The sequence below is a fragment of the Malus sylvestris genome, chromosome 10 (assembly GCF_916048215.2).
Source record: "Malus sylvestris chromosome 10, drMalSylv7.2, whole genome shotgun sequence".
Taxonomy (NCBI): Eukaryota; Viridiplantae; Streptophyta; class Magnoliopsida; order Rosales; family Rosaceae; genus Malus; species Malus sylvestris.
Window position 1 is genome coordinate 40,091,013 of NC_062269.1, and position 27,472 is coordinate 40,118,484.

General features: G+C 38.0%; 5 protein-coding genes across 9 annotated transcripts; 3 read left to right on the plus strand and 2 right to left on the minus strand.

Annotated features, from left to right (window-relative positions):
* Positions 1-44: 44 nt before the first annotated feature.
* On the minus strand, positions 45-5,324 carry LOC126587028 (beta-galactosidase 8-like). Of its 2 annotated transcripts, none has more exons than XM_050251999.1 (18): positions 5,014-5,324; positions 4,794-4,889; positions 4,558-4,670; positions 4,395-4,461; positions 4,113-4,205; positions 3,732-3,875; positions 3,412-3,500; positions 3,199-3,304; positions 2,980-3,067; positions 2,787-2,905; positions 2,480-2,644; positions 2,137-2,336; positions 1,893-1,999; positions 1,666-1,775; positions 1,322-1,540; positions 1,026-1,243; positions 579-906; positions 45-339 (listed from the first exon to the last, which is right to left on the minus strand). In XM_050251999.1, the coding sequence occupies exons 1-18, from the start codon at positions 5,191-5,193 to the stop codon at positions 229-231; spliced, it is 2,553 nt and encodes an 850-aa protein (XP_050107956.1). In that variant the 5' UTR covers positions 5,194-5,324; the 3' UTR covers positions 45-228. The 2 variants fall into 2 exon arrangements, with proteins under 2 accessions (XP_050107956.1, XP_050107957.1); XM_050252000.1 differs by having other exon boundaries at positions 3,732-3,847; positions 4,097-4,205.
* Positions 5,325-6,994: 1,670 nt separating this feature from the next.
* On the plus strand, positions 6,995-9,521 carry LOC126587035 (uncharacterized). The gene is made up of 5 exons (XM_050252013.1): positions 6,995-7,300; positions 7,777-8,074; positions 8,168-8,290; positions 8,409-8,699; positions 9,183-9,521. Exons 2-5 carry the CDS (start codon positions 7,811-7,813, stop codon positions 9,387-9,389), a joined length of 885 nt encoding a protein of 294 aa, XP_050107970.1. The 5' UTR covers positions 6,995-7,300; positions 7,777-7,810; the 3' UTR covers positions 9,390-9,521.
* Positions 9,522-10,494: 973 nt separating this feature from the next.
* LOC126584565 (uncharacterized) lies at positions 10,495-12,687 on the minus strand. The gene is made up of 3 exons (XM_050248901.1): positions 12,478-12,687; positions 11,867-12,132; positions 10,495-11,576 (listed from the first exon to the last, which is right to left on the minus strand). Exons 1-3 carry the CDS (start codon positions 12,685-12,687, stop codon positions 11,417-11,419), a joined length of 636 nt encoding a protein of 211 aa, XP_050104858.1. The 3' UTR covers positions 10,495-11,416.
* LOC126587030 (ADP-ribosylation factor GTPase-activating protein AGD5-like) lies at positions 12,457-15,883 on the plus strand. Of its 4 annotated transcripts, none has more exons than XM_050252005.1 (11): positions 12,457-12,845; positions 13,131-13,189; positions 13,382-13,493; positions 13,603-13,657; positions 13,763-13,853; positions 13,970-14,165; positions 14,294-14,564; positions 14,709-14,881; positions 15,009-15,239; positions 15,323-15,381; positions 15,547-15,883. In XM_050252005.1, the coding sequence occupies exons 1-11, from the start codon at positions 12,795-12,797 to the stop codon at positions 15,704-15,706; spliced, it is 1,458 nt and encodes a 485-aa protein (XP_050107962.1). In that variant the 5' UTR covers positions 12,457-12,794; the 3' UTR covers positions 15,707-15,883. The 4 variants fall into 4 exon arrangements, with proteins under 4 accessions (XP_050107962.1, XP_050107961.1, XP_050107963.1 ...); XM_050252004.1 differs by having other exon boundaries at positions 12,458-12,845; positions 14,706-14,881; XM_050252006.1 differs by having other exon boundaries at positions 12,463-12,845; positions 13,403-13,493; positions 14,706-14,881.
* An 8,636-nt stretch (positions 15,884-24,519) lies between these two features.
* On the plus strand, positions 24,520-26,310 carry LOC126587032 (uncharacterized). The gene is made up of 2 exons (XM_050252008.1): positions 24,520-25,304; positions 25,595-26,310. The coding sequence occupies exons 1-2, from the start codon at positions 24,668-24,670 to the stop codon at positions 25,996-25,998; spliced, it is 1,041 nt and encodes a 346-aa protein (XP_050107965.1). The 5' UTR covers positions 24,520-24,667; the 3' UTR covers positions 25,999-26,310.
* Positions 26,311-27,472: the final 1,162 nt, after the last annotated feature.

The following is a 27,472-nucleotide window of genomic DNA, read 5'->3' on the forward strand; positions in this document are numbered from 1 at the left end:
CTACATGTCTTTTCCGTTATCTTAGGCAGCAGAAGCTCACCGGCTCTTGGAAAGCAGTCAGCATATCGGAAAGATACTGCTGCTTGTGTGATCATATAATTGTTATTAAGTAATCAAGTGAACAAAATGGTCCAGACCTCATGATGTCGGGTCTATAATAACGCTGAATGCCCTTCTCGACATTCATGCAAAACTGATCCATCTTATTAAGGGTACGAAGTGGAACTTTCATTCACTGCAAATAGCTTCGACAGCTAAACTCTTAAGCACTCCGGGGCAAGGATCGCCCAAGGTTGCCGCGGAGATAGGGATTGAACATCCTTCTTGGCCAAGGCAAGCCTGCAAGTCCATTGATACAAGCAAAGGTGTTAAGCATGTTTAAGCCCTCTCTAATTAGAAACTACTATTTGCAATCCCGTTTCACCCCCTTACACCCGTAAGTCAATATTTCATAGTTTTCAACTCTTAAAAAGAGGAGTGCAAGAAGCTCATTGGAGGGGAGTGTGAATAGTCCCCTACGAAAACATATGAGTTACTGGTTCAACATTATAATATGAATAAGCTGAGGTCTCGCTTACCTGCTGAACGATTGATAAGATGTCAGCACTGCAAGCTCCCGAAGCGAATGTGCCACAATTTCCAATAGGAGTTCCAAAGCTAGCAAAATTGATTGAAGTGATACTCCATCCTCGTTCGCAGGTCAGTTGAACTTCAGGGTTTTGAGATATGAGTTCCGAGTTTGGTTTCCAAGAACTGGCAGGCGGAGGATCAGTCTCGGATACATGTGCACATATTTCTTGGCCAGTTTTTGTCCTCAAAGAAATCTTTGAAGGGTCACCACCAAGCTCTTCGTGGAGAACTAGAAGGTTATCTTCGGTATGTATCCATGTACGGGGAATATGATACCTAAACATTATGTCTTCGCATTTGTTAGTAAATCTACGTGCAAGAGATGCATAATACTGCATCGTGCAAAATATATACAGGACTACAAAATGAACAAAACCAGCAATGTTCACTCTTACAGAGTTTGAGCCGGTTGACCACAGTTCCTTAGACATTTAGATGCGTTATAGGCTCCTCTGTAGTCACAATCACTGCCGTTTACGCAACCAGTTGATGGCGAGAGGTAGGCTTGCCAATATCTCCCTACACTCTGCCCGTTAACCCACGCTTGTCCCTTTCCCATGCTAGCAAGATTTAACGCCAAAGGACCCTTGCCTTCAGGAGCAAGGAATGAAACCTGAGGATGAGAAGAACATCAATTGAAGCGGGTGAAAAGGAAACAGAAAAACATCAGTCAAGCATGCCAACTACTTACCTTGTACCATATCAAACTCTGATTAAGTGGTGGAGCAGCCCCTGTAGTCCACAGTGAACTGTTTGCAAGGCTTATGTTATCCAATCCAAGGTATTCCCCCTCAAGTCCCACCTGGTAGGTCCATTCTTCAAAAGAAAGATCATTTGTTCTGTTCTTCAAGTCTCTAAGAACAACAGAAAAGATTCCTGCTCCTGCAACATCGAACCACGGCCCGTAATTCTGGAAAATAACAGAGATTTAGTAACAGTAATTACTGCATAAAATTTCTGAATAGTTACACACACTGTTTATATAAGCAGAGGAAACGGTGCAAAGATGGCTGTTAACAAACAGTTTTTACGTACCTGTACACCAATCATCATACTCAACAAATCTATTGTATTGTTTCCGTGGTTTAGAGTAATCTTCTCATCAACGATGAAACTTGCATCTTCATGGTTACCATATCCAAATCCTTCAAGATAGCGATATAAAATGTTCGTTTAGATGCACAAAGGAAGGTAAGATTCAAAGCTTCCGAATAATTAGATGGTCAGTTTTTCGCTTCTCTGCAATTCAATAGACTACTTACCCACAAGTCTTTTATTTACGAAAACTAGGGCTGCATGTCCCAGACTCTCGATGTGTAAAAAAAGTTCTTCCTCTTGACGGGTTATTATGTTTTCATTCACATTAATGCTGCCAGTATGGTGAAGCACATTCAAGAACATGTCAAATTTTGATAAGAACAAAAACAACTATAATGCAAGTATGCCAAGGATTTGGATTGCACCGTTCTGATGAGCTCAGAAGATGATCAAAACTGGATTCTTTACCTTATTGTATACCATAAATAATCACTAACATCTTTCGTAGTACTTATCTGCTCCAGTAAGCCTGAGTCAGTAAATGAATTGTTACTCCAAGTACCAACTCTCTCTTTATACCAACTCCATGAAGCTGGTTCCAGTATGAAATCATGTACACCGGGTGTGAGGGCGAAAGGAGAATGTCCAATATTTCTTTGTGAGACAACCTTCAATTGTGACACATTTAGGAGAGGAAAAATAATCAGGCAAATGTTAGGTTCAAGAGATTCTGGGACATTCTGTTTTGTGCTAAAAGAAGTTGCTAGTCCGGATTGGCCCATGATATACTAAATTGCAACAGGATCCGTACCTTAGCGGTGTTAAATATAACATTCTTACAATCCGGAAGGATGCTCACAGACCAAGCTGGAAGGAAATAGATATTTCCATTAAAAGTGACATTTGCATCTGAACTACTGTCATAATTAGCAAGAAATGCCGCACACTCATTGGATGTTTTATGGTAGATATGTGCCTGATGAAAGAAAAGGGAAACCCGAAGTTAGGATGGAGTGAGAGATATGAACAAGAGAAAACAATGGTTAAAACTGAGTCTTCGAAAACAAATTGATTTTAAGTCCAGAAAACATATAAGGATCTTGAAATATGTCGCACACCTCTAAATTAGTACCAAGTTTCATTTGTGTCGGATCAGAGCTGATCATATATTCTTCACACTGTTTTATTGCCAGGTGCAAGTCACGCAGATGTCCCCATTTTGGCTGTCTAAGAAAACCTGCATAAGATGCTTCAGAAGATGAAACAACAAAAGGAGATGTGCATATCAAACTAAGTGTTGGATAAAGTTACCATATTCATCTATAGGAGCATCATAATCATAGCTCGTTGCAACCAAAGGGCCTCCAGCAGTTCGCCCAAAGTTGGTACCGCCAAAATACTGCAAGGAAATGTCGGAGAATGAAGACATTATGATGATGTTTATGGAATTATATGGTGATGAAAATGCTAACATCTACCAATCAAGGCTAGAACTAGAGATAGTAGAGAAAGAGAATCTGTGTAGCTTACCATGTAATAGTTTTGAAAAGTGCCACCTGTTTCGAAAAATCGTGCAACAGCAAAAGCAAGGTCCTCAACAGGTCGAAAGGGGATTGGATTGCCAAATCCAAGGAACCTATACATTACATATGAAATTCAACAACCTGTACTTCCAATTGAACTCCAGAGAGGACTCCTGTATCCTATACACAATTTGATAGGCTAAATAAGCAAAGATCTTACCATCCACTGTAATTCTCTGTCCACATCTTCGGTTTGGATGGGGAATTTGGAGTAAACTCATCGCAATAAAATCCATTGCATGTGTTTATCTGCAGGTAATTTATAAAACTAATGAATATCTCGGGAGTTTGCTCTCCAACGAAACCCCTTCAACCCTTAAACTGGAATCAAGGAAATAACAATGAAAAGGAGGGAGAAACTCTGAGAAGATATATCTAGATGCCTCATAAGTTAAAAGGTAATTTTACTTCTTGAAGAAAAGCAGTGCTCTTGATACATAGGCTACACCTTTTCATGAAAAATCAAGTTCAAACACTCACAACTGGATCCGGGGCATCATCTTGCACACACATCACCCAAGGTACAGATGTATTGAGACTAACAGCAGTTTCTGCAGCCCATTTGACATATAATTCTCCGCCAACCCCATAGGACCCTTCAACATTTCCAAATTCATTTTCAACCTGTGAGAGCACATATAAGAATGCGATTGAAGAAATAAAAATTGAGTAATGCAAAATAAAACTGTCATTTTTGTTAGCCTGATTACTACATCAAATTGCATAAGAAAACACCACGAGTGCCCTAGCGAAGTTTTGGATACATAATCTGCACAACCATCTTATCACTATATATCTCGATCCGAATCTGACTCAAAATACATGCAGTTGGTAAATTGGCTAACCGTCAAAGGGAAGCACCTGAGTAAGAATGATTGGGCCTCCTTGTGATGCAAAGAGATTCTCCATTTTCATCATTTCAACAATTTTTGCAAGAAATATCTTCATTTCCTTCTGCATTTTGACAAGTATAAAATTTACCCATCCATAAGACTCAAAAGGAAACCGCTTGAAATTTGGGCATTAATTTGAACAACTTTCTCTTAAAAGCATAAGCAATGGAAATAAAGATGGAAAAGTAAGTGGTCGGGTTTTACTCATGAAGCAACCATTCCCACTACCAAGTATAAACATATCAAGTACCTTAAAAGGTGCATTTGTTGTGCGAAACTGAATTCCGGGAATAAAGTGTAACCAAATTGGAAATCCCCTGTCATAAGATAGTGACATCTGAAGAATCAGTACAATGCTACAAAACTAAGAAACTGAGGCCGGTGCAATGAACATCACAAGAAACAAAACAAACCCGTAGTTCCATTCAGCACAAGCATACGGGCCAATCCTCAAATGAACTAGAAGGCCTGATTCTTGGACTGTCTTCACAAATTTCACCAAATCAAATCTGCCTTCAAAGTAGTACTATGTAAAACGAAAAAATCCGTCAAACTAAAGACAAATCTAGTGAGAAAATAGTTGTCAATAGACCTAAAGGACTAACTAGCTAACTGAGAGGCTGCAATTGCTAGGGTTACTTATATATACCTGGCCTTTTACTGGCTCATGGTAGTTCCAAAAAACGTAAGTCTCAATCACGTCTATTCCCCCTTCCTTCGCTTTCTTAATAATTTCCGGCCACACCTGCATTGCCCCCCAACAAGAACAATCCCACCTTGTCAGTATAATTCACCCTCTAATACCCTTTTTCAAAGGTTCTCAATAGGCACATTGCAATCACATAAACAAACAGATGTTTAGAACTCACCTCCGGAGTGGTTCGAGGGTAATGAAAAGATCCCGACTGCAAAATCCGCCGCTTCCCATCAATAACCAGTGCTCTGTGGTCATATGTCACGGTGGCAGAAACCACAGTTTCAGTGAAATAACCTTCAAAAACTAAAAGGACAAACAGAACTAATGCTACCCAATTCTTGCTCCCCATCATTCAATTCAACAAAATTCACAAAACCCAGAATTCGAAAAAATCCCAAAATTTTCAAAAACCCCTCAAAGATTAGAAGAGCATGATGAACTGGGTATTCGATTGTTTTGTTTGTTGGCACTGAAAAATGCAAAAGATCGTACCTTGATGATTATGCAGACCGACGACATATACCAAGCTTGGTTTTTGGAGGGAAGCTGATGCCTTTTTCTGTTTTGGTTGGAAGAAGAAAACAAAGGCGTTGCTGTTAAGTGATAAAACAGAGATAGTTTGCTTCATTTTCGACCGTTAATTTGGGCAGCTTCAAAAATAACTTGTCATTCAAATCAGTTCGAGTTGAGAGTCTTGAGACCTTAGATTTAAGGGAACTTTAACGAAAAGCACCCGGTACTGTTCACTTTAACGAAAAACCACATTTTTACACTAAAAAGTCAATCCTGGTACTATTCACTTTACCCTTTATTTTGTCCTTATCATTAATACTCAAAGTTTTCAAACCCTTTTCATTAGTTTTCTTTAGATTTAAAGATGAATTTCATTAGACCGCAATGTTAATGACTATTTTGGTCTTTATATTGTAGAGGGGAATTGGCCATTAGAGGATGATTACAAATCTCTTTTGTTGTAACGGGAACATTAACACAAGTAACAAAATCAACACAGAAAATAATATGTGAAGTATCTCAAATGCCCATGTATATTTACCACATAAAATTTGTGGTACATATAAAAACATTCGAGACATTGTCCATGCTAAAGTTCATGTTGGTCGTTTTGTTGATTTTCTTATTTCAAACAAGGTTTGTAATCTTGTCCAACAATTACCGTTTTTTCATTTGAAGAAAAGTATGATATTTGTCGTTTTAAAATATTAAGTTTGTCTTGGCGGTTAAGATTTTCTTTATCGAACGCATTACAATCACTTAAACAAACAGATTTTAAAACTCACCTCCGGAGTCGGAATGCTTCGAGCATGATGGATAGAACCGGACTGCAAATTCCGATCATTTCCGTCGATAATCCGTGCCCTATGATCATGTGTCACAGAGGTAGAAAGCACATCGTTAAATATTCTATCCAACCAAATACAAAATGGATTTGTATAGACTGGGGATTTGCACCTGTGCATATAGTACAGGCACATGAGCCAAACTTGAGGCCTGGCAAACTTTTTTGGTGACAAATCGTCATGTACGGATAACTACTTAATTTTTTGAAGTAATTTCAAATTAATTTCAACATTTTAAAACATTCTAAATAATTATCTAATGTTTTAATAGTTAGACATTCGTTAGGTCACCGATATTAAGTGATGACTTTACCATCACTGACGGACGATGTTTCTAGCATAAAACGATGGGGTGAGCAAATATTAAAGTTGATGTATGCTAATCATTGCCCTTAGAGCTATAATTCATCAAATAGACTCTTTTTAGCAAAATTAAGTCATAAATTTGTTAAGCTAAACTGCGTCGATTTAGAGATTCAAAACTCCATAAATGACTTGAGAATAAAAATTCGTTTTAGTAATTGTCCTCATCATAATCACTTAACGTTAGTAAATCAAGCAGACGTCCAATTTTCAAAACGTTAAGTAGTTATTTAGAATATTTTAAAATTTCACACAATTTTAAAATCACTTTCGAAATTTGAGTAATTATTCAAATTTAACCCTTATTATAAATATAATTTGTGGGTCCATTTACAGTCAATTAACAAAGAAATTGACGATTAAAGTCCTTTTGTTTTTTTTTTTTTTTGTCTAGTTACAAACAAAAATCAATGTGTGATGCAATACTTGGAAGAAAAAAAACCGACGACCGGGTAGAATGGTAGCAGCTAACAGAGGTCTCTGTTTTTTGGTGTGCAAATTTGAATGCCATAAGATAATTGAGAGGGTCGTTGGACACTCATATGATACATGAGGAAAGCATTCAGCTTCCGTTAACAAGATATCAATCGGCGTGGACGCTCACTGATCCAATTCAAGTGACAAGCTCTCGTGGGTTGGTTAAAATCCGACTTCTTGACTCAATTTTCAGCACAAACACAAAAGGGTCTCTCAGATTTCTTGGATTGGATCCACTCGATTGCTCGGTTTCGGATTCGGGTGAGTTTCTTCTTCTTCTGCACCTTCAATTCTTGCAACTTGTATACAATCTTTACTTTAAGACCTTAGCTTTAATACGATTTCTCGAACTAGTTGAACTGTTACAGAAAACCATGCTCTTGCTTTTCATTCTTTCACCAAACTTTCAAATTCGTGAGCTAATAATCGTGTTTTTCACGATGTTAGTTTCGATCAATCATGGGTTTTTTGTGTTCTATGTGAATTGTCAGTGGTTTTAGAAGATTCAGATGAAATGCTTGATTGTCTTGTGAAATCAAGATTTATGTTTTGTTGGAATTTTCGAGCTTTAGAGGTATAGTGGTAGCAAAATTGCAATTTGAACTAAAATCTTTCGAGGAATTGAAAATTAGAAAAGGGGTATCTCAGTAATCATGAATTTGTCTGGTTTACTTGAATTAATCATGAATAGTTGAACCAATGTAGAATCTGAGGATCATTTAATTGCTTTTGGGCAGATTTCAACCTTAGGTTCCATCCGGCTGCTGAATAATGGATTTTAGTACAATGGATCGCGGTCAGTTGACCCTGCTGGGATCCGCAGGCTGTGTGATGCTTACGGTGCATTTCACATTACAGTTATTGTCGCAACATCTCTTTTACTGGAAGAACCCGAAGGAGCAGAAGGCGATAATAATTATCATTCTCATGGCTCCTATATACGCAGTTGACTCATTTGTGGGTTTATTGGATATTAAGGGAAGCAAAACATTTTTCATGTTTTTGGACTCTATTAAGGAATGTTACGAGGCTCTGGTGAGTGCCTCCAACTTCGTTATGGTTTTGTTTATTGTCAACTGTCTCATATGGCTTGCATAATTTGCTAACTTCTCGTGTTCCTACTTCCAGGTGATTGCTAAGTTCTTGGCTCTTATGTATAGTTACCTGAAGATATCCATAAGCAAAAATATCGTGCCAGATGAAATCAAAGGAAGAGAAATTCACCACTCGTTTCCCATGACTCTTTTTCAGGTACAAGGTAGTTTTATGCTGTTTCGGTTTCCATTGCAATGGATATGTAAGCATAATTCTTTGTATATGTTGACTCTATCATATAATAACAGATACAATGTGGCTTTACAAACTGCAGCCTCGCACCGTTCGGCTAAACCACCAGACCCTGAAGCTACTCAAATATTGGACGTGGCAATTTGTCATCATACGCCCAGTTTGTTCTGTTTTGATGATAACTCTACAGGCACTGGGGCTGTACCCCAGTTGGTTGAGCTGGACCTTCACTATAATTCTTAACATTTCGGTTTCTTTAGCATTGTACTCTCTAGTGGTGTTTTACCATGTGTTTGCAAAGGAATTGGCACCGCATTCACCCCTTGCAAAGTTCCTGTGCATCAAGGGAATTGTCTTCTTCGTCTTTTGGCAGGTACAGCTCGTCTGTTCTTTTGCATGCCCAATTTTTATATGCAGCCTTATAGAAAATGCAGCCAAGGATATAGAACACATACAAATCCACAAAGATACCGAGTAAAAGGATATGAAACCCGTCTATAGAATATCCTAGCTATTAGTATTATCTATTGTGGTTGGTTTTGGCCTTTTGAACGTGAAAATTATTTTACTTGTTCCAAACTACTCGCCTTATACGATAGAATTACTATGTAAGAGTGATTCTTTGCAAATTGCAACTTTGATTTGACATTCTCTGGTTCTATACTTGGAAGCAAAAACATGTAAGAAACTGGAAACTTCTTGTAACCGAACCACCATTCACTTATCAGCTCGTTCTATTGGAACCAGATTTCGGTTAAACGCCACATGAAAATTCTTTTCAGCCCAATTATTGACTTAATCTATAAGCTTTTTATTGTTCCATTCGTTAACAAACGAGGCTTTGATCCGATTGCAGGGAGTGGTCATTGACATTTTAGCTGCTGTGGGCGTCATTCGATCTCACCATTTCTGGTTAGATGTGGAGCACGTGGAGGAAGCTATTCAGAATGTCTTGATATGTCTGGAGATGGTTGTGTTTTCTGTCCTCCAGCAGTATGCGTACCACGTTGCGCCTTACAGCGGAGACGTAGAAAAGAAGATGTTAAACAAGAAGAGGGAGTGATTCGAAGCCTTCTCTCATGTACGTGAACGCGATTTTCCTTTTTCATGTATCAATAGTTTTACCAACTAGTTCATGTCATGTATTTCTTAAAATATATTTCTCGAAGATAAATATAATTATATTTTATGTGTTTATTGGTTTTCATAATTGAATGATTTAAAATAAAATAAAAAAGCATTTTGTTGGTGTTGGTACAACCAAACCATAGGACCAAATTAATATCACAACCACCAATCATAATGCGCCTTTTAGCTAGCAAGCCAGCGAGAGAATTTTCAGGAGGCCGGGAACACTGTCTTGTACACCAAATGTAATAATACAATCGGTTGAAATATTTTTTTTTAAGTTTCCAACCAATTGTATTATTACACTCGGTGAATCGGGCCGTGTTCTCGGCACGCATGATAAATATTTCCAAGTCAGCGAGGAGACTACTCGTGCCATGAAAGTCATTCTCATCAGCGCACATATTCATTATCAGTGCATAATTTTCCCTAATAAAGTAATTAATTGCAAGTCATCCCTTTCTTGCTTATGGAAACTTAGTATTACCTTGCCCATTGCTTTGGATTTTTATTTAATCCAAGTAATTTATAGGAATACTTTGTTTATGAGTTGTGTCAAGATGTGTAGGATGCTATGTAGTCGAACAATAAGTACGTGAATAACAGATTAAATATCTAATTTACATTTTCGGTAACATAACACGTCAGACCGAGAAAATATGAATATTATTGGTTTTATTTCCTTAATGTTTGCAAAAAAGGTAGGGGTAATTACAAGGTAGAGTTTGCACTAGGGGTGGGCGCGGTGCGGTTTGGTGCGGTTTTGATTGAAACCACAACCGAAATCGAAACTTTTTGCGGTGCGGTGCGGTTTTGAAGCCAAAACCGAAATGAAACCAAACCGTTTGGTTCGGTTTGGTTCGGTTTGGTGCGGTTTCAAACGGTTTCGGTTTGGTTTTTGAGAAAAAAATGTACAATTTAAAATATACACATATTTATGTATAAGATGGTCTTATTTTCCTTGTATATTAATTAATGAATATGCACCAAAATTGCACCAAAAACTGCACCAAACCTGCAGCAAAACAACACCAAGAAACTGTACCAAACCTGCAGCAAAAAACTGCACTGAAACTGCAGCAAAAAACTGCACAAAAAACAGTAGCTACAACACCAAAACTGCACAAAACTGCACAAAAAACAGCAGCTAAACTGCAGCAAAAATTACACCACAACTGCACCAAAACTGCACCAAAAAACTGCACAAAACTGTACCAAAAAACTGCACAAAACTGCACCAAAAAACTGCACAAAAACGCATCACATAATTCACATCTACTAAAATTCAACTTGATCACCAATCAATCACAATAGTTTACTACAACCCAATTGAAACAAAAAGTCCATCAGCTGGGACCAGATCTCCAATAGAAAGATGAACAATGTCACCAGGAAGTAGTTCATATATGGACAGCTTCTGTCTGAATCCATCTCTAGTAGCCTGAACTGTAATTTTTTTCTTCTCCTTCTCCAAGTCCTTGAACTGCAGGGATTGCTTATAATCACTAGTTGCAGTGACAAATACAACAAGCAAAATGCTCGCAACAATTCCAAGTCCATCGTGGGCACCCTTTGGCCAACCTTCTGTCATTATCCCAACAAGCAGAGATACAAGGGCACAAAATGCAAGTATCATGAGGGTAGTGTCTTGAAGGGCTTCCCTTCCCACACATAAACAAGAAATCCACGGGATGGTTTTTCAGCGAATTTATTAACTCCATATATTTCTTTTCTCTTATGCAGCATTTTCTCAGAAGTAGAAATTCCATTGATACTTGATGTTCCAAGCTTGTCTGTGATAGTCTCCACACCACCATGACTTTTCAGCTTTTTCACATCACGGCCTTCAACAATCGATCCAACCTCATCAGCACAAATTTGAAAACCCGCAGCTTTGACTTCCTCAGGTACGGTATAATCACTGGGCAAACTTAAGCCTGCACACATTGAAGGTTGGAATCTTTATGGTCCATTGATCAATACTTTGAGTTCGTACTTGTTCTCATGTTCAGCACAGGCTTGTCGTTCCAGGTAACGCTCTCCTCTCAAATATAACAGGGAAGTTACTGTGGGTTTGTGCCCGTAAAATGCATACATCGAAGTGGATCTCTCGGTAGAAGCTCTGTTAACAAATTACCTTTCATCTTATTGTATAGTATAACAGTCTGACATTTGAACAAACCTGCCTAACATTCGACTTAATCTAACAACATTCGAATTAATTACTAATATCCCAAACCTGAGTTTTTCGAAATTGAAGACTGCTTAGATTAATAATTATTAATTACTCCACTGAGTGTGTCGACTTCAACATGTAGATTAGTAATTTTTTGCCAAACCCAAACCTGCCTAACATTCCAATTAATCTAACAACATATATGAAATTGAAGACAGAGGATGAGAAATTTTTACCTCTGGGTGTGTCGACTCCAAGATTGGAGGCAAGGCAGAGATGAAAGCAAGCTGCAGAAGCAGAAGCAAGCCGCAGAAGCAGTCGCTCGCAGGCAGCCGCAGGCAGCCGCAGAAGCAGATGCAGAAGCAGTCGCGACTCGCTCGCAGGCAGGCAGGCAGAAGCAGATGCAAGCAGAGCAGGCAGTCAGGTGACCAGGTCGCAAAGCAGATGCGGAGATGCAAGGAGGCGGCGCAGAAGCTGAAAGTGCAAACCCAGAACCGCAAAACTAAATGTATAATCAGTATAACCTAGTTGAATGAACTAAATAAAAATAAAAACGTGCGGTTTCGGTTTCGGTTTCGGTTTCGGTGCGGTTTTGAAAACCCAAAACCGAAACCAAACCGTTTTGTGTGCTGCGGTTCGGTTCTGAAACCGAAACCGTTTCAAAACCGCAAAACCAAACCGTTTGGTGCGGTTTGATTCGATTCGTGTTTCGGTTTCGGTTTTCGGTTCCAAGTGCCCACCTCTAGTTTGCACTGGACTCGGAGCGGCAGATTATTTTGTTTTTGTTTTCTTGATCGACTGAGGCGGAAGGGACAGGGTTGGGACTAGATGAAGAGGGAATAAATACTGGTTTGGTTGTTGAGTCGGTAAGCCAGACAGTACACAGAGATAAAGCCAAACGAACGAAAGGACAGAGGAGGGCGCCGTCGAAGGCCAACAAGGCAACAACACGCGTGGTGGGATAAGGAAAAGCCAAAAGGCATTGCCACCTTCCAAAGTCCAACACCAACACACACAACATCTTCAACAAAGCAAAGCAAAAGCGCAGATAACCCATTTTCTCATTTCCAGAATCACAAACAAAGACCCAACCTTTTTTAGAGAGAGAGAGAGAGAGAGAGAGAGAGAGAGAGAGAGTTTGGATAATTGGGTGCCAGCAGCAACATGAACCAGAAGGCGAGCGTTTCTAAAGAGCTTAATTCCAAACACAGAAAGGTCTCTCTCTCTCTCTCTCTTCATTTCTTCATTCTTAGTGATCTCAAGTTATGTAATTTTCTGTATTATTTGGTTCGAAGATATGATTTTTTTTTGTTTTTAATGTTCTTGTTTTTGGGAGGATGAAGTTTTTGGCTTTGTTGGTTTTGAGTTTTGAGAGCATGAACCAACATATATCAGTTCGTATGCTCCAAGTTGGCCAAGGCATAATACCTTGAAATCTTAGGCCTTGTTTGGAGTTAATGATTAGATTGGTTCGGTCTCATCTGGTTTTTTTGTATGTAGATATTGGAGGGTCTTCTTAAACTACAAGAGAACAGAGAATGCGCATACTGCAAAACCAAGTACGTTTCTTGTAACGAACTATAGAGACAGTAATTTTTTTTTTCATTGAAGCGTAAGCAACTCGATAGGTTGAGTTGCAAAGATCAAGGGGTAGAAACTGACTAATGCAAGCTATTTATTTTTGATACTGTATTTTTTGTAGAGGATTATTCCGTCGTTAACATCTTATATGGAAGGTTAACTTCTTGTAGTGCTGCCTGTTTTTGGTGCAGAGCTCCGCGATGGGCTAGCGTGAATCTTGGTATCTTCATATGCATGCAATGTTCAGGGATCCACAGGAGTCTTGGGGTACATATATCAAAGGTATAATTTTCGGTTATGCAAAAACTTCCAAGTTCATTCTTGCGTTATGCTATTGAGTTTCGGTTCTATTTTCTCCTGCATTATTCTGATGATTTGGATGCTTTTGTAGGTGAGATCTGCCAATTTGGATACATGGCTTCCGGAGCAGGTTGCATTTATCCAATGTAAGTACCACTGCTGTTTTACCGGCTTCTTTTCATTCCGGTGGGAATCGAGTTTTAAATGATGATACAAGTACTGAAATTCATTTTGGTTCATTTTGCTGCTAGCAATGGGAAACGATAAAGCGAATAGGTATTGGGAAGCAGAGTTGCCTCCTAAGTATGACAGAGTTGGAATTGAGAATTTCATTCGAGCAAAGTATGACTTCGTTTTTTCTTGGTTTAGATTGTCGAGTAATTGTATGATGTAGTACTAGTTATTCATTATTGGTTTATTTTGGGCTTAGTTGTTTGGGTGCTTGTGTTCTCCATTAGGTATGAACACAAAAAATGGGTTCCTAGAGATGGGAAAGTAAAATCACCTCCGAGGGTGAGTAAGGAGAAGCCTTCCGTTTATAGAGCGAGAAATGCGACTAGTAGTCAGCATGTCCATGTGAAAAAGATGGAACAGTTTTCTGAGGAGCAGAAAGGTGCTTGTACACTCAGTACACGTAACAGGACTACGCAGCAGGTAAATTTTATTCGGTTATTTCCCTCTCGGTTGATAACTGATACATATCATGCTGCTTGTTGTTTTAGTATTATGTATTGGTTCCTTTTTCTGTTGATGAAAGTAAGCCTGTTGATCTTGATGGACAGATCAGTCGTGATCCAAAACCACAAGAACTTGCACAGAAACCAAAACCGCAAGAACTTGATCAGAAACCTAAATCGCAAGAACCAGCACAGAAACCAAAACCAGTAGTCTTGAAAGTTGAACCGGTAAGTGAGGCGGGTAGTGTTAGGCCAGTTTCCATACCAGTTAAAGTGGATTATGCTACTTATCTGTTCAATTTGCTCTCCATGGACGAAGATATAGAAAATGACTCGGTGGTATCTGCCAGTAAGAATAAATTGGCTGGTAACCATGGTATGTTTCTTTTATTTGTCATCATGAGAGAAACTGTTGCTTGATTATCTTGCTTTCCATGGATGAAAATTTCCAAATCAATTACATCTTGCAAGTATGGCTTTAGCATTACCGCTAACCTCGTACCTCCTTAACATGCAGCAGTTGAAACAAAATTGATAGAAGAGAAAAGTAAAAGACCAGAATCGTCTGAAAGCAAGATTCAACCAAAATATGATCTTGAAGATTTATTTATAGATCCAACCCCAATCACTCAACCCATTTCAATGAAAACTCAGAATGACGTGCAGAATGACATTATGAACTTCTTCAAGAAGGTATACGTTGCAAAGTTGTTTAGCATGCCATATCTAACTTTTGATTTCGTGTTGTGGTGGAATTTGGTTTGTTGATGCTATATAGGTTTACATTTCTCTAACAAATTTAATATTGGATTTTGGGCAGTCCAGTATGGCTTCTCCATTCTCTGTGCATCAACAGCAACTTGCAATGTCATCCCAACAACAGGCATTACTCGTGGCTTCTGCGGCAAAATCTAGTGGATCCCATACCATTCCTGCAAACGCACAACCTGGCTCCCATTCTATTCAGCACTTACCTGCCCGAAATGGGCAAAACATTGGTCGCCAAGTTCCTGGAAGCCTGGTACATGTTCATCCACAACATTATACTCAAGTTGTGCTTAGGACAAAGCTTACACCTAGTATTTTCCATTTGATATTCCATCTCTTATCTTGTCTTTGCTTTTCTTGCACCAGATTGGAAACAGCTATTATACACTCCCGGTAGGGAATACAGTTCCTTTCCAAATATCAAGGTACACATTACATATCAATTCGACATGATCATGATCAATTCGCCCTGTACTATAATATCGACCGGTATCTGAAACCATATGATTCATGCTCAGATACTTTTTTTAATAAAAAGTGAAGAACATTGATTAACCATGTGAATTTTTTGTGAAATTTTTCTCTTGCAGCATGTACAGGACGAGGCCAGTAACTCCAGTTAATGGTGTCACAAACATCAGAGCTAACGAATTTTCATCAACGTCACCAATATCTTCTATCTCTTCAACTAAGTCAGGAAGGGATTTTGATTTCTCATCGTTAACTCAAGGATTGTTTACCAAACAGTGAGCAGGTTCTCCTGCAGCGGGTAAATCCACCTTAATCAATCATCAGTACAGAATGAAAGAAATTGATGGAGAATAATTGGGGCAATAGTATTTTAGTTGATTCCTTCCTAAGATGTTGATTTCAATTGTATCAGTAGGCCTTGTCTCAATAAAATTGGTTCATATTCCATCGCATGAATTCACCTTCTTGTAGTTGCTTCTTGTGGTTAGGCCATTTCATCTCTGTTAAATGACGAAAGTGCAACAGGCTTATAGCTCAAGTTATTAAACGTGTTTATCTTAGCACGCGAGTCTTCCATGAATTTGGCCCAGTTGGCAGGGGTTGCTTTCAATGGAAACTTGTATTGATCGGGTAAAGCCAGGATTATGGAGTTGGATCCGTTGGCATACGACAGTAACAAAAACACTACCCGTAGTACCAGTAATGCAGATGTTTTCGATAAATGACGCTTCATTAAACTTGTTCACGAGCATCCAGATGAATCGTATTACACTAGACGCTTGTGTCCACTGTCCGCCGAGGCTGTTTGTGCCTTACAGATATGGTCAATGGGAGTCGCATTCATATTTGGGAGTTGAGAGGAGAGATTGAGGAAGGAAACTTTTGCTTGATATATAATGTTTCCTTGTCCCCTGTGCTTGATGAACTTGGTCTTCTTCGCCATTTGTACCGTGTTACAACTAAACTGCTGCATTTGCAGCATTCGTACAGAAACGGTTTTGGCCAAGCATGATTTGAAGGATGAAAACTTTCGTGTGTTCCCGTTTGTCCTCCCACGGCGGCCGACGCCACTTCCTAGAGTAGCCATCATCCATGCTTCCACAACTAAAATCTGAAGCTGTGCTATGATTCATATAATTTTCTTCTTCTTATGATGACACGAAATAGATTTTTGATAGTTTTGTTCGCAAAGTAATTAAAATTAAATTGTGACTTACGACCAACAATTTTTGTGAGAAGCGCTATGAGCTATTCAAGAGAGAGATGTGAACTCCATCACTGTCTAATCAGGCACAGATAGAGAACATGAACGGCTTATGGTTTCTGTTGTTTTGGATCCATGATTTTGAAAAAAGAAAAAAAAATTAAAAAAAAAACATTTTCTTTTATTTATCAAACACAATTAAGGCCCCGACTTTTTTAAAAAGCTGATTTTCATTAAAAAAAAAATTTTAAAAAAATAGTAACCCCATACCACTCCAAAAGAAAGACATTATAAATTCTTTAAAAACGGTCTTACTATTTACTGAGAAAGATTCATACTATGTGATAAACATCTTTTTTTGTAAATTTGATCATAAGACCAATGACTAATGAGCCTCATAGATCATACATAAAAGAACGGCTATATGACCTATGAAGGCATTCTATCTCTTTTCTCGCGTGAGTTTTACCCGAGTTATAGGGTTGAGTTATGCAATTCTGGATATAGAGAATATACTGATGCAACCATGAAGATCCGTAAACTGTGATGGAGGAAAGTTACAAATGGCTGACACTCAAGAAATGGACGGTGTAAACGGTAAACTGTTCATCAGTAACGACTTTGGACCAAAGACTTTGACTCGGAATGTTTGTACGTTACCAAGTCTTCTTCCATGCTCTTGCAGCTGCCCAATCAGCGGCACGCTCCCACCCTCTGACCACCGCCCATGGTACCCTATCCAATATTTTTAGTGGAGTATGAAAATACACTGGCATATCAAGGGAATAAAGTTTTAGCCAATATTATCTCCTCCGTAACCGTTTATTTGAAAATATTTTTAAAATGACTAAAAGCGTTTTTGTTAATGTTTTTGAAATCAAGTCTTAGTAAAAGTGCAAGTAAATATGAAAAATCACTTAAAGTACTTTTTAGAATAAGTATATAATTGGTGTTTTTTACGACCGTATTTCAAGTGCTTTTGGAACCCAACAACATTTTCTCTAAAAAAATGTTTTAGTCATTTTAAAAGCACTTCCAAACGAACTCTAATACTCTTCAATTTTTATTAAGTATAGTGTGGGTTAAAGCAAGTATATATTTGTTCCTTTGCACCTAAATTTAAATTGTGTATGCGGTACGTTATATAGTTAGAATATCGTTGTATAAAAAAAAAAACTTTAATTTGTTACTTGATTAACGAGATAAGGTGTCGAAGATTTCTTACTAGTAGACACACTCACATGAGACAATGACCTGTTTCGATCGCATGCAGCTCTCAATCGGCGATCGGGAGTAGTTTCTTGGATGGACCGGCAGCTTTGGAAGGAGGCAGTAGCCAACCATATGCATCTTTATGATTAATTTAATTAACTACCTTCATTATCCTTAATTAATTTATTTAACTAATTTAATCTGACAATGACTAGCACAATCCCATAATCTGGCAATGGCCCCTCTGCACTTTTCTAGGCAGAGTGTGAATGAGTCGAGTCCACCGTTCGTTCGGAGATTATAAATAGAGTAAATTGTAGTAATTATCCCTCAATTTTAATCAAATTTGAGCAATGATCTCTCAACTAAAAATTCATTACTATTGGTCCCTCAACTTATCAAAATGTGTAGCTATAGTCATTTTCATCAATTTCGTCAAAATGTTTTCAAAATAAGTTATGTTGGAATAATCATTTATATAATTAGGGTCCCTCAACTCATCAAAGTGTGTAATTATGGTCATTTTCGTTAATTACGTCAAAATTTTTGTCAAAACGAGTTATGTTGGAAGGACCATTGCTATAATTGAGTAAAAGTTAAAGGGATCATTTCTCCAATTGAATTAAAGTTGAGGGACCAATGGTAATAGATTTTTAGTTGAGAGACCATAGCTACATGTTTCGATGAGTTGAGGGTCCAATGATAATGGATTTTTAGTTGAGGAACTATTGCTCCAATTGAGTTAAAGTTAAGGGATTATAACTACAATTTACTCTTATAAATAATCAGGGATAAACTACATTTTGCACTCTCATCTTTTTGTTAAATTGATCGTTAAATGATATCATGTATTAACAAACCGTTAAGGACCCCCAAATTTACCAAAACAATTAAGGAAAACTAATGAAAAGAGCTTGAAAACTTTGAGTTTTAACGATAAGGACAAAATAAAGGGTAAAGTGAATAGTATAAGAATTGATTTTTTAGTGTAAAAGTGTGGTTTTTCGTTAAAATGAACAGTACCGGGAGTTTTTTGTTAAAGTTCTCAAAAATTATCCCCTTAAAGTGGGGTCCACACGTTTTCCATATCGTACGCATGTAATTATGGTGCATATGTATGACGTCTACAGTCTAAACCATTTTTTCTTCCATTGAGAAATATAATTATATATATATATATATATGTATATACATATTATATGCATGCAGTTGGGGGCAGTTGGATAACGTTTAGGTGGAAAAAAGATGAACACGCATTGTTAAGTTTACGCTTCACACATAGAAGTTGGCCATTTGGTGAAATCGCATGCATGCAAAGATTTTGCAATCCGGACAATTATTTCAGGACCACAAAAAAAAAAAGGTGCCATGCGAAAAAAAAGTTGTCAATTATTTCAGGTCCGCAAAGATTAAGACCAACAGATTTACCTGAAATCAAAGGACCACAGACCAAATGACTTATCCTTCTGTCTATTCATATATGCAGCTTAATTGACAAGTTAATTAACTGTCGTATATTTATTTATCAACTGTATTTGTGTGACGTATATTAACTACCTCTCAAGTCTCAACGAACAATAAACTGCCATTTAGGTCAAGGTTTGTCCCATTTGTTTCTGTTATCTGTTTTTCTTGGTCGGTTTGGCTCCCACCAAACCATGCAAAATGTTATCTCGAGTCTTGCCCGTCGACAACAACTTCACAAGCATATATCATAATATGCAGTTTCTATCCCATTAGGTTAAGTATTTTCCCTCCATTCAAAGTCAGAACTCGAGTGTCACTTTCATTATCTGGGATCAGACAAATAAACCTACTGATCAATACTATCTGAGCTGATACGCATGCACCATCTCTCTGTCCCTCTTTGTTTCGCTGGTAATTGTATATTAACTGCCAGTTTTTCTTACCTAATCTAATGGACCGATCATGCTTATGTATACATCTTATAATGCCTTAAGATTTCCAAGGGTTAACCAAGGCTTAGCTCAGGAACTCAGTACTCGTTGTATTTGGTTTGGTATTGCTACTGTACATGACTTTAAAAGTCATGATGATATGACTGAGGAACGTTTTTATCAGAATATCTTTCCTTCTCATTTCAGGCAATTGGCAATATTTTTTTTGTATCTATTGGTGTATGATCCTTTACATGTAAGACTTATACTCATGCAATTTGGGATCCTCATTTTGGTACAATACGTATACACACTATATTTTTACATAGAAGTTTTTATCCATAAGATGTAGTCTTCGAAGCGGCTAAATTATTCACAGTACTCTGAAAGGTCCTACACAGAAAAATATTCCGACTTTGGGTTACAGCTAGTTATTCATAAAAAGGGAAGCTATTGAGTATTGACTGCTTGCATGACATATTGCCACACCCAGGAAAATTTTTATGAGTATCAGAACTACAAATTATGTAACGTATAATTTCACGTATTATAATAAAAATAAAAGACATGGTCAATAATAAAATACAAATCCACGTATTAATATTTAAGTAGAATAATATCACGTCACCCCCGGATACATAAAAAATTTGCTGATAAAGGAACGACTTGTTTCATGGGTCTTCGGAGGAGTTTCCTGGATAGTCTGGTAGCTCTAGAAGGAGGCAGCCAACCATGCATCTTTATCAATTAACTACCTAATCCTCCATTTATTTAATTTCTTTTGCAATTAATTAATTTTTGAGAGCGACTAGTTACATTTCCATACCATTAATTACATACACTTTTTCTACGCAAAAGAACACTAATCAATAATTAAAGATGCAATTAGTCTACTCTTCGTTCACATTTTACACTGGGCGGTGAACATAAATTTGGAGATGACATGGAGAAACTGTGTCAATTGAGAGATTTATGAGTTTAGCAATGTTGACATTGATACGTGGTGTTATGTATTAATTCACACGCGTGCATAAAATTCACATGAGTGCATAAAAGTGTTGATATATTATAACATGTGTTATAGAATTTAATGGTTTGATAGCATTATGTGATTGTCGCTGCACTGAAAAATTATCTCATGTCGATTCCTTTTATTGGGGTGCACGCATTATCCACAATATATGTCTGTACTACATATACACAACCTCGATACATATGGACGGTTTAATGGATTGCATGAATGTGACGTCTACAGTCTACATTTTTTTGGGAGTATTTTTCAGGCTTTTTACTTGTCAAAGACTGTAGTTGGGCATTTGGTGAAATCGCATGCACGAAGATTTTTTCTTTGCAATTTGGGTGATTTGAGGTCCACAAAAAAGTAGTGTCATGATTTGAGGTTCACCTGAAACTAAAGCACACCGACCGCCAATTGACTGACCTTCTGTTTCTCTATATGTATGGATCGCTTAACTGACAAGCTAACTTCCAACTTCCATATTGAATTACCACATAATTACCTGTCATTTGACGTCGAAAATACTAATTACGTCTCAGCGAACAATTGACTAATCTTTTGTTTGCCCATTTGTTTATCTGTTAATTTATCTGCAGTAATCTAATTTCGGTTATCCTTTTTTCACTGATTGTCGGTTGGGAACTATGCTAATATATGGGCCAAATTGCACGCTAAATGTGGATATTATTATTTATATTTCAGTAATATTGATCTTCAACACTTCAAATATTTGTCAGTCGTCAAATGTCTACACAAAGTACCCATATCTTCATATATATCGGGTCAGTCCTTAGATGTCTACACAAACTAACCATATATTTAGTTGAGATGTCAAGCACCAACATCTCAGTCCCTCTTTGCTTCTATGTTAAATTATTAATTAGTTTTCATTTTCAGAAAAGACTTATTTACACTCTGAAATGTCACCATGACGTCCAAGACAACCATTAAGACCATATATATGCAAAGAAGATGTGGCACTTTGATTTTTTTTTTAAAGTTTTGCTCTCCACCCCATATGTCAAATTTTAAACATAAATGAAAATTCATATTTATTTTCTTTGCATCGGTAATGAAAGGAAATGAATTAAAAGGTATAAAAGATGTAAACAGTGGTAATGAAAAGAAATTAAAAGCCAGTGCCTTAAACCAATAAAATAATAATAAAAAGTATTTAATAGTTAATTAAAAAAATTTGAAGTTAATGTCAAATTTAAAGGTGATGTCAAATTTGGCTTCTCGGTTGGAAAACATTGCTGCTTTTTTTTACCGTTATTGTTGATTTGGACATTTTGACATTTCCTTTTAATGATGCTCTAATATTGTATACGTTTTCCACTTCACATATATGCCATATGGAGCAGATTAAGTTCATCTCCAAGGATCAAGATTATAAATTTTCACTTGTCATGCTACGATTAAGTGTTTGTTATCGAACATTGTTTTTTTTTTTTTTTTGTTCTTTATGCAAACGTGTGGTGAGGAAAATACTCGAATGCTTTTCAATTTTTATTTTGATGGATTTAGGAGTATACGTACATTTGTTGAATCATTAAACATATTTAGCGTGTCTGACTAAGATGCATGGATACTTAATCTATCAATAGATTTATATTTATAAAACATTAGATTAAATGGTTAAGATTCGACAACATTATTCTAATCAAGTTGACCTAACAAACAGTCTTATTATCTTCCAGCCGTAGGATCCAGTGCCAAAAGCTCAAGGTTACGTGATTGGTTTAGAGGTACACCTTGTGAAAGCTACAAAACAAGTGGTGGTCGCCACTGGCCACCTACTAGGGAGGAGCGTCTGCGCCACCATTGGACCAGCCCTAATGATCTTACTACGTCAAATAATGCTATCAAAAATTCAAAGTATAATGCGTGCATGTGCTTTGCTGTAGTGGCGAAAAGTAATGACGTTTATGCACTTTGGTACGAGTTTGATCCTCATCGATTTACCTTCCCTAATAACTAACAATTTAACCCACTAACACTACCGTTTGTCAAAAGACAAATTCAAAATAATGCTCTCATGATCTTAATCCTTAAGTAACTGTCAAATAATGCTCTAAAGATTTCAAAATAATGCCTTCCAAGAATTCAAAACAATGCCTTCTACTTTTGGTAAATACTACTAAACTTTCCTGTCACCTAAAGCCAGTCCTCTTTACCTTAATCCGAAAAAAAAGAAGATTGTGACCCCCTTTACACATAAATTGGGATCTAAACAAACAAAAGAGTTCAAAAGGTCATTTTCTTCTTAACTTCGGCGATTGTTTGTTCAGGCCTGAACACATCTGAGATGGAGTTGATGAACGGTGAAGAGTTGCTGAAAAAAAGACAATTGATGGTTGTGTTACCCATATTCGCCAACAAGTTAATAGCGTGCCTCATTGTCTGATGCGATTATCTAATGTACAAATGTTATACTTAAACGGGAAAACTTACGGTTTAAATGATTAACTAATTTGAGATTAAAAACTTAAACATTAAATTAAAGGGAACTTTAACGAAAAGCTCTCGGTACTATTCATTTTAACAAAAAACCACATTTTTACACTAAAAAGTCAATCATGATACGATTCACTTTGCCATTTATTTTGTCATTATCGTTAAAACTCAAAATTTTCAAGTCCTTTTCATTAGTTTTCTTAAATTAAATGGTAATTTTGGGCATAAGGGACATGATGACGACGTCATCCTCACCTTCCTTCGGCTAATCACCAGCGGTTTGCTTAGGATTACAAACTCAACTGTAGCAACTAAACGTGAGGTTGAAGTGAAGGTATTATTGAACTTAAATCAGTGCACGAGCCTCTGCAAAAGGTTAAAAACTTAAAGGCGGTACATAGCCTGATTCTTGTGGCCGTGGTCAACGACAACTGATAATCAATTAGATTTCCTCAGTGTAACCTGTATTTAAGGTAGATAGAAAGTCATGCACAACGACGAAACAAAATGACCAAAAACCAAGCTCTTGTAGAGAAATGGAAAGAAAATGAGAGAGAGAAGAAGCGGTTGAGTTTCGTGTGAAATGGAAACTCAACTTGCCAAATTACCACCACGCTGGCACGCTTAATTCAGACGTGGCGGTGCCTCCATGCTTACACATGTTTAAACTTAAACCCATAAATATTTATAGCTCATCACTTTATCTCTAAATCATGATTACTACGCTTAATTAAGGAGCGGTCCACAAATGTTTAAACTTAAGGAGGTGGATTGTCTACCCTCCCATTTCCATACTCTCCCCATCTCCTCCTGTGTTGTGTGGTCATGGTTAAGCTACGTCAACACTTTATATTTTTATTATTTTTATAAAAAAATATATAAAATATTGATATGACTTAACCATGACCACACAAACAGAAAATGATGGAAAGAGTATGAAAATAGGAGGGCAGACAATCCACCTCCTAAACTTAACCCCATAAATATTTACAGCTTATCACTTAAGTCTCTGGATCATGATTACTTTATTTGATACGTGGGACACTATACGTGGATGTTCTCTCCACAAGGCAACAAGAGTGGGGCCATCCTTGCGCACCCAGTCAACAATCCACCGTCGATCGCTCCTTGTCTAAATCCGACGGCTCAAGTCCCATCACAAAATACGCGTCCCTCCTTCTCCTTCTCTCCCCATGCATTAATTCAGTCAACAATCCAATGTCGATCACTCCTCGTCTAAATCCGACGGCTCAAGTCCCATCACAAAATACGCGCCCCTCCCTCTCCTTCTCTATATATTCCCCCCATGCATTAATTTAGTTTCTCTCAAACGACCACCTCTCAGTGCTCACATCACATCTCCAGTTCTCACTCACTCTCACTCGTTCTTAAACAGTCACCGCTGTTAACTAATCAAAATTAAACTTGATTAAGATCTTACTTAATAAAAAATGTCTTGGTTAGCTTCTCTGAAGATTGTCCTGATTTTGAGCGGCTTTGTGGCGTGGGCTCTGGCCATGAAGATCTCCGTTCCGATGGCGGCGGAGTTCGTAGCCTCTAACTTTTCGGTCATGTGCTCCTCATTCCGATTCTTGCTCCGCCCTCCGTACCTCTACGTCCTCGTCAACGGCATCATCATCACCATCGCCGCTTCCTCCAGATTCGACGGCCACCGCAGGTCGCCTCAGCCGAAGCTTCAACCGGAGTCGGAGGTGAGCGTTTCGGATCCGGCGGTGGTTTACGCGCCGATGTATCGAGAGCCGAAGGTTCATAAGCTGACGTCTGCGGTTGTGATCAAACCGGGGTCGGAGGCGGTTTACCAACCGAGGTATCCAGAGCCGGAGGTTGTTCATGAGCCGACGTCTGCGTTTGTGAGCAATGGCTACGTAGAAGAAGCAAAGCCTGCGGTGGCTGAGAATAAAGATGATCGCGAATACGAAGATAAGCTTGTGATCTCGCCGCCGAAGAGTATGGTGGAGTCCGATGATATCGCTTTGCCGGTGGAGAAACCTCTAGTTTCGGCGAGATACAGTCGCCGGAAACCGGCTAGATCCAGTCGCCGTAAACCGGCTAGATCCAGTCCTGAAGGTATTTTCATTTTCAATTTGATAACCCTAGTTTTGTGTTTAAATAGTATGAGATTGCTTTAGTAAGAAGCACTTTTGCTAGCACAATGCTTTTAGTTATTTATAAACGAAAATGTTTGTGACTATCTAAAAAACATTTTCCAACATTCGCTATCAGGTAATCAAGTAACGGCATAAAAGTTTGGATAATGTCTAATAAGCCCTTTTATATATGACCCGTTGAAAAGTAAAAGGTGCTCTAGCACAAAGGGGTAAAGTAGACATTTAACCCTTTACCGCCAAATTTCACAGGTGGGGAGCCTTTGATAGTGGTGAAGCCAAAGCAGTACGACACGCTGGAGAGCACGTGGAAGGCGATAACGGAAGGTCGGTCGAATACGTTGAGCAGGCGCATGGAGAAGTCCGAGACGTTGCAGAACTGCGGTCGTCAGTTAAACGTTGACTTGACGTCGGCAGGGGACACGCCAGTGATGGCGAAGGCAGAGACGTTTAAGGACCGAAGCAACCAGAAACTGAGACGTGCAGCCGCCGTGGATGGAAGTGGAGGGAGGCTGAGGAAAGAGCCGTCACTGAGTCAGGACGAGTTGAACCGCCGAGTGGAAGAGTTCATAAACAAGTTCAATGAGGAAATGAGGCTGCAGAGACAAGAGTCTCTGAATCAGTACATGAAAATGGTCAACCGTGGAAGCCATTGATGCACATATTTGCTCAAACTTTTTTCTTCCCCCCAATAATTTAATAGGTTTTTTTTTTTAAATATTAGATTGGAATTAATTTTAACAAAAAGAAAAAGATAAAGATAAACAAAATTACAATTAGGGTTTAATTGGGACTGTTTTTGTTTTTCGTCATGGGGAAGGAAATACGTGTGGGTCTGTAAAGCAAGAAACCTTTTTATCTTGTTCGTTCTTTTTCGTTCTTTTTTACTGTAAAGGAAAGTTCGAAATTTTAAAAGAGTGTACTTTAATGTAAGCTTTTTGTTATGTCATGATTTTGACTTCACTGAATGATTGAGTTTTGAGTTTTTCTTAGGACAAGGCGATATTTACTTTTCATATGCAACAAAGGATAGGGGTAATCCAACTCAAGAGTTCGTAAATGTTTTCACCAATTGCGGATTTAGGAAATATTATTAGTGAATCAATAAGAATAGCGCCTGAGGCCAATAGCATATGAGCAAACATGTCGATTGATGTTAATAGTTTTTGAACGAACATGCCAACAGATGCTAATATATGTTGAGTGAGTCTATCGACAGATACCAATAACAACGCATACAAATGCATAAAGCTAGCAGCTACCGTGCCCAGTGCCCATAGAGGCAATTCGTTGAGCTATTGGATGTCATCTTTCAAGGGCATCTCAGATTTTCAAATGGCTAAATCCATCTCTTATCTGGAGAATTTCTTAGCTTGGGGAGTCAACTGACCCACCTTGCCCAAAAGTAGATACGCCCCTGCTCCTAACTACTAAGCTACAAGATTCTTTAAACGATTTTTTATGGTACTCTAGAATATCATACTCCAGGTTAAATCTTTGATTAAAAGCATAAAAACTAAAATCTAACAAATAAAACTCCCCAGAGTATTTTTGTTTTGAAGCATCATAGAATTTTTGCTCTAGACAAACAACACGTAATATCTTACCCAAATGGCGTATCCAAAACTATCGGTATCCCTACACTTGTGAAAAACCTACCCATGTTGTTGAATCATATCATTATGTTGTTGAATCATATCATTATCACCATATCAAAATCACATCTCTTATTTTAGGTTACCTAAAGATCTAGTCCGTAACTACGATTAGCGAGTAACTCATGGCTTTACATCTGTCCCAAGTCCAAATATTTAGGCCCTAACCCTATAGTTATCCAAAGTCCAAATCCATTCATAGAAAAACAGCTGCCGGCTTCCGGGGCTGACTTGACACGCCTGGCCACGACACCGATGGACACCCACTCGAATCTTTGAGATAGAAATGATGCACCAAAAAGTATTCAAGATTCAACACCTCACCGTGGGAGGGGGATTCTTAGTTGCTGAGAGCATATCCAAAGGAAATGCTAAATTGTCCACATAAGTTATAACAGTTAAAAAAGACAGCCACTAATTATTTTCAACCGAAATGCCAAATTCTATACGGCATAACATGGAATGGCAGCAAAGG